Source organism: Lampetra fluviatilis, chromosome 3 (genome assembly GCF_964198595.1).
Source record: "Lampetra fluviatilis chromosome 3, kcLamFluv1.1, whole genome shotgun sequence".
NCBI classification, from domain to species: domain Eukaryota; kingdom Metazoa; phylum Chordata; class Hyperoartia; order Petromyzontiformes; family Petromyzontidae; genus Lampetra; species Lampetra fluviatilis.
The window spans coordinates 697,161-703,360 of NC_136277.1; the positions used below are offsets into that span (position 1 = coordinate 697,161).

Sequence of the window (6,200 nt, forward strand, 5' to 3'; positions counted from 1 at the left end):
CGGGTGTGTTTATGTGAGGTGAGGTGGGGGGACGCGGGGGTCGGCTCCATCACTTGGTGGTGGCGAGGTCGGGGATCGGGCACTCCGCCGAGCGGCTTCGTGGCGGCGGCATCACATGATCGTAGTGCGCGGCGCTGCTGAGTGGCTCTTTTAGTACCATCCCTCTCCATCAGCCTCCAATGAGAAACGCGGACGCGATGTTCACTTTAATATCGTATTTTACTGCAAAAAGGACTTGTGAATATAACACAATGTAATGTCTAAACATGTATATTAGTGAATTGCAGCCATGGCATTGCCTTTGTTTTAAAAAGGATGACTAGAAAACCCAATACAGTATATTGTGTTTTGAGCGTGGGTTTTTTTGTTTCTTACGAGGGATTGTTTCACAACTCGTCTAATACAGCACAAGCGCTCGGTGGAGAAAAATAACTTCGCTGTTGTGCTGTATTTTACAGGTGGAGATTATCATTCCGGCGCGCTACGTCAATTAGGACGAGTGTTCAGTAAGATTGTGGCGCCAAATGCTCTACGTAATATCGGAATCGGCTGCAGCTGGAAATAATTCACGCAAAAATACCAGAAATGGGTACTGTATTAACGCGTTCAAGAATTACGCCTTGTTAAATGTGACGTGTCGTGAATATCATGATAACTTTCATTCATGTGGAAGCAGATGAAGATTCGCCAACTCAACAAGCAAACGTCCACCACGCTCACAAGGAATTGGCGTGCAATAACCCATGACATGTGCTCCGTTTAGAAAGTGTTTGGCAACACTGGTGCAAGCAGTTTCGAAGAGGTGGGTGGCTCTGAAAAGAGCCTTTGGGTTGGCTTAGTGTGCGAGAGATGGGCGCTCAGCCTCCAAAGCCGTAGAGAGTGCGGCCCTGGCGCTTGAGGGCGTAGACCACGTCCATGGCGGTGACTTTCTTGCGCTTGGCGTGCTCCGTGTAGGTGACGGCGTCGCGGATGACGTTCTCAAGGAAGACCTTCAGGACGCCGCGGGTCTCCTCGTAGATGAGGCCCGAGATGCGCTTCACACCGCCTCGGCGATCGAGGCGGCGGTTGGCGGGCTTGGTGATGCCCTGGATGTTGTCGCGCAGCACCTTGCGATGGCGTTTTGTGCCTCCCTTGCAGAGCCCCTTACCGCCTTTACCACGTCCAGACATTCCGACTACTCCTGACAAAGCTCGCGAGAGACTGCGAGCGCAGCCGGCAGCAGGAGCCGCCTTTATACCCGGAGCGTGGTGGGCTCTCTTGCCCGTCCTCTTACCGTGATGGCGAGCTCCTCCTCCTCTTCCTCGTCTGGGAGTAGGCTCGCTATGGCATCATCCCGTCCCCACCCTCGGAACTGCGTGCGCTCACCAGAGAGTCTCTCGCATGCACGCGCACGCTCGACAAGGGTGTCAAAGGGAAGGCGTGCAGGGTCTACATTGGGCTCCCACCACGAGGTGCGAGCCAAATACCGCTTGATCCTCTGGGCGGCGAGATCCTCAATTATCTCTGTCGCGTACCCTGGGTGTGCGATCTGTGTTAGCGAGCGCACGTCCTCAGCATAATCGCGAAAGTCTTCGCCGGCCTGGCGGTGGCGCGTCTCTATGGCCGCCTGCTCCTCCTCATTACTCACGCCGAAGCGCAGGTCGAGCCGGCGTATTACTTCCTCCCACTGTGTTTGTGTACTCACGGGTAAAGCTTCCATAAAGTCGGCTACCCGTCCATCCAAATGCATATTAAGCTGCTCTAACGCCTCCTCGTCTGTCCAGCCATTAAAATTCTTAGCACCTGTGATGTTGTGGGCGAACGACTTCCATGAAGGAATACCTCGGCCGGTGAACACACATCTCACCTTAGCTGGGGGTGGGGCGCCTCTTTCTCTTGGAGATGCGGGGGATCGTACCGCTTCTGACACCAAGTTGTTGGGGCCGCTAGCCCCCGAGGCATCTCCCTCCTGGGCACCGGCTGCAGGGGTCCCGCCGTCTCCCAATCCCGCGCTGGTGTGCGAACAGCTGCTGCCTCCGCTGGGCTCATTGCTCGCGGGATAAGGGCTGTCACCCGTCGGCTCCCCTCATTGGGTCGCACCCCCGCGAGTTTCTCGAGAGGGGCATGACTCGTCGCCGGCTCACGGTCGCCTGTAAACACTTCGTTGCTTCTCCGCCAATCAAACGCGACGCCTCCCCTCACACAGCCCCGCACAGCAATCAAACGCTCTGAACGGGGGGTCAGGGGTTGGAGGGCGAATGACGTTGCTCGCGTCTGCGTTGCCGATTGGGGTTTTCGTTACGGGGGGTTTAAAGGACTGTGAGACAGGCGTTCGCAATGGGGGTTAGTCCGTACACGGTGCGGGGGTCCGCAGCAGCAAGAGGAAGCGCACACCCATGGAGCACTGATCACGCACTCTGTGAACGTACGTACACACAGCACCACGCGCTTTCACATGCTCGTCGAAACCACACGAGGCTGCGATTAGTTATTAATGATTTATTACCGGCCGACTGTGATTCACTGTTGGGTCAATAGGGATCGGCAAGGTAGGCCTACACTATCGCCCGAGGGTCTGTACCCGATTAATCTAATTTGATGGGCTCTAGGCGGTTGTGGTTTCTTTAGACTCCATCCCAATACTCTCTTTCCTCTTACTCACAGTTTGATGCGTACGGCGCTCCGGTGGTCTCGTCCTCTCCGCACACTTAGACGCATCGCACGGACGTTCGAGTGGCCGAACTGGGGACCGTCCGGTGCTCTGACTTTAGGAGTAAGAGAGCTTTTACCTTTCTGCGCCCCGCTTTTTATGGCTAACCCACATCAAAGAAAGCCGCCGCTGAGCCGAGGGCCCTCTCGGCCAATCAGATCGCTGTGCTTGCTCCGCCGCACTCGCGCTCTGCATCGCCGTCCACAGCCCGGTTTCCATAACAAAGGGCCCGCCGCTGGCTGCTGCGCCGGCAGCGGTCCACAAGCACATTTGCTATGCTAATCAGCCGCCCACCCTGGTTTCCCCGCCATTCGTGGCTGCGCCCCCCCTACCTGCCTTGCCGATCCGTGTGGGGGTGTGTTTTAACCGTGGTGGCTGGATAGCCCCAGCCGTGACCATGTAATCTCAACGCAAGTCACGGCGCCGTGGTGCGAGTTAGCATCAGGGGAAATCGCCCAATTCCCTGGCCGCAGGAAACCGTGAAGATTATCCCTATGAGGGCTTCCGGGTGAAAACCTGTCGGCCAGGTGACCTCCCCTCGGAGCTCTATGGGGGGGAAAAATGTGTAAGGGTGTGTTTATGTGGGGGGCGGTGAGGGGAAGCAGGGTCGGCCCCGTCGCTTGGTGGTGGCGAGGTCGTAGATGGGGCGCCCGCCGAGCGGCTTCACGGTGGCGGCATCACAGTGACATGACGTCACTCACTAATCCTCAACAAATGTATAACTGCAGGTTAAATCCGATGAGCTAAAAATATATTTTTTCACAGATGTCCAGTAGAGGGCATGGAGTAAGAACGTCACAATTGTAGTGCTCGACTTGACACGACAGCTTCTTGTCTTTCCTCTTTCACTTTATTTCACGTATGCCGATCAACACTCCTCCAGCTAACACCGATCAATATTTCTCCTCCGCGCTCTCCGCTCGCTCGCCGCGTTTCCCCGGCCTCACTCGCTCCTCTCCACTCTCTCCGCCACAGTTCAGCCGCTCTTTATCGGCTCCGCCGTCTAACTCTATCAGCTTCTCTTCCCACTATTCAGACGCTTTCTACTGGCTTCGTTGTCTCACTGCTACCCTACACTTTTCCACTGCTACCTTACACTTCTCCACTGCTACCCTACACTTCTTTACTGCTATTAGCTCTGCTGCTTCGACTCCTACATCCTCTGTCTCCTCCCAGGCGTGAACTCCCGTCTCCTCCAAAACCCCTCTCTTTATCCCCAAGCCAATTAATCTTCAATTAATCTGTGGCATCCCCCGCGACGCCACTCGCCCCCAGCCCCCACTGGCACCTGACATGTTTTTCCCGACAATGCGGCGCCACTCAGCGACAACAACAACCTCTCAGCCAATCAGCGCCCTGCATGCTTAATTACTCCCTGCCTCCTGCTACCGTCCTCAGACAGCGCGGCCCCACATCTCGACAACAACAACAACCAGCCAATAAGCGCCCCGTGTCCTTATTTGCTCCCTACTTGTCTCCGGCCCTATTCTCACGCCAAGCAACAGCAACACCTCGATCTCGTTTGTACGCCGTGCGCGCGTACACCGACTTCAGCGTGTGACGCGTACATCAGGCACTACACAGTGACAAACACATACATACAAACACAACTAAACCATCTTCCCATCCTACCAGGCAAAACCCGCTGAGGCATTCACTTATTTTTCAGAAGTGACTTGGCCACAAATTGGCGGTAAACCAGTGGCCAGGTCGCTTTTGAACAATGGGTTTTGAACAACAAATCACCCAAACACTTACAAAACAAAACTAAACCATCCCCCCATCCTACCAGGTAAAGCCCGCTGAGGCATTCACTTATTTTTCAGAAGTAACTTGGCCACAAATTGGCGGTAAACCGGTGGCCAGGTCGCTTTTGAACAATGGGCTTTGCCTCATAGGATGGGGATGGTTTAGTTTTGTTTGTATGTGTCTGGGTGATTGTTTTACCTTTCTTGTACTTTGCACTACTATCGTGTTTGTATACTGTTTGTTGTTGTAACGTTCTTACTCAGTGTCCCGACTGGACATCTGTAAAAAAGAGCTTTATAGCCATCGGATTTCTCCAGCAGTTATAAATACATTGATTCTATTAACATTCAAAATATCTAGGAGGCTCAACCGTGACACATAGGGAGGCGACAAAAGACTTGATTCACAGTCACTACCATCACTTGATCGCCTTAAATCTCACTCCTTCCAAGTGAATTCCTGCCAAGCTGCCACTGCATAAACAAATAGATGACGTGAACATCTTTTACCTGTAAGTGACCTCATGTTTTATTAATGCCCTTTTGCGCTATGTTTCGTTATGTATAGATGCTGCATTATTTGACTCGGTGCAATATCGTGACTGTTTTAATTCCTGCAACTTGAGATTTGATGTTTCTCAGAGAAGCCATCTCACCATTTGCGATTTGACGCCCTATTCGTAATGCGTTCTTTAAATCACAATCCTCACTCTAGTTAGACATTTTCAAAGATAATGTTCTAATGTACTCCTCCACATTATGTGATTTGTCATCATTAGTTTTTTTCACTTCACAATGTATATTTTTTTGTAATCTCTTATATTCTTACGACCCTGCTGCTATGCATCGCTCTATGTTCGCCAGGGGGAAACCCGTGACAGTCCCTCCATGCCTTAATTAACATAACCACGCCCACTATCCCCGCCCACACGGCGGTGAAGTGGTTTGGGATTGGCTCTCTCTCTCTGACACTGGACCCCCCGCCTACTTCTCTAATAGTCCTACCCACCACGTGGGGTTGCTCGGCCCTGACTATTCGGGTGAGCCCCGCCCACGGGTGGGCCCCGAATGGGCCCCGGGTGGGTCCCGGTTGCCCCACCCCACCCACTGCCCCTAGCAGCTCACCCACACTTCTGGCTGCATGATGAGTCGAGTAGGATGCCAGAAAATTTAAAACTTGGGGGGAGCGGGAGAAATAAATAAATCAAGAGGTGGGGTGAGTGGATGAGGAAACACTGGGACGGGCTTTCTGAAACCACCCAGGGGAACCGTTCAGGCCAAACCAGGACATATGGGTAGCCTTAAAGTCTGATCCAAAAAGCGGTCCAATCCGAGAGAGGTCCAAGCCGAAGGAAGGGGGGGGGAGGCAGGATGCAGGGTTAGGGTACATAGGTGGGGTCCCAATGGTGGGGTCAGAGTAGGTGGGGTCAGAGTAGGTGGGGTCAGAGTAGGTGGGGTCAGAGTAGGTGGGGTCAGAGTAGGTGGAGTCAGTGCAGGTGGGGTCAGTGCAGGTGGGGTCATTGCAGGTGGGGTCAGAGTAGGTGGGGTCAGTGCAGGTCGGGGCCTGGCCATCGTTACTCCAGGCTGATGTAGTCGATCCCGGGTGTGAGCAGGGGCCCTGGGGTCCACGTGCTCGGGGCGGAGGCGGGGGCTGAGGGGAGCAGGCACTGGGCCCCCGGTGGCCCCGGCGGCGCCTGTGGGAACAGCCAAGTCCCCCATTTAATCAACCGGAGGAGACTGTGATGCCGCCGCCACGAAGCCGT

The 6,200-nt window shown here is 54.1% G+C and overlaps 1 protein-coding gene across 1 annotated transcript; it reads right to left on the bottom strand.

Annotated features, from left to right (window-relative positions):
* Window positions 1-857: 857 nt before the first annotated feature.
* On the bottom strand, window positions 858-1,169 carry LOC144947934 (histone H4-like). The gene has a single exon (XM_078877349.1). The coding sequence runs from the start codon at window positions 1,167-1,169 to the stop codon at window positions 858-860; it is 312 nt and encodes a 103-aa protein (XP_078733475.1).
* Between the last annotated feature and the right edge of the window lie 5,031 nt (window positions 1,170-6,200).

Excerpts from the sequence above, each read along its gene's own strand:
- LOC144947934 (XM_078877349.1), bottom strand. The coding sequence starts at position 1,169 with ATGTCTGGACGTGGTAAAGGCGGTAAGGGGCTCTGCAAGGGAGGCACA.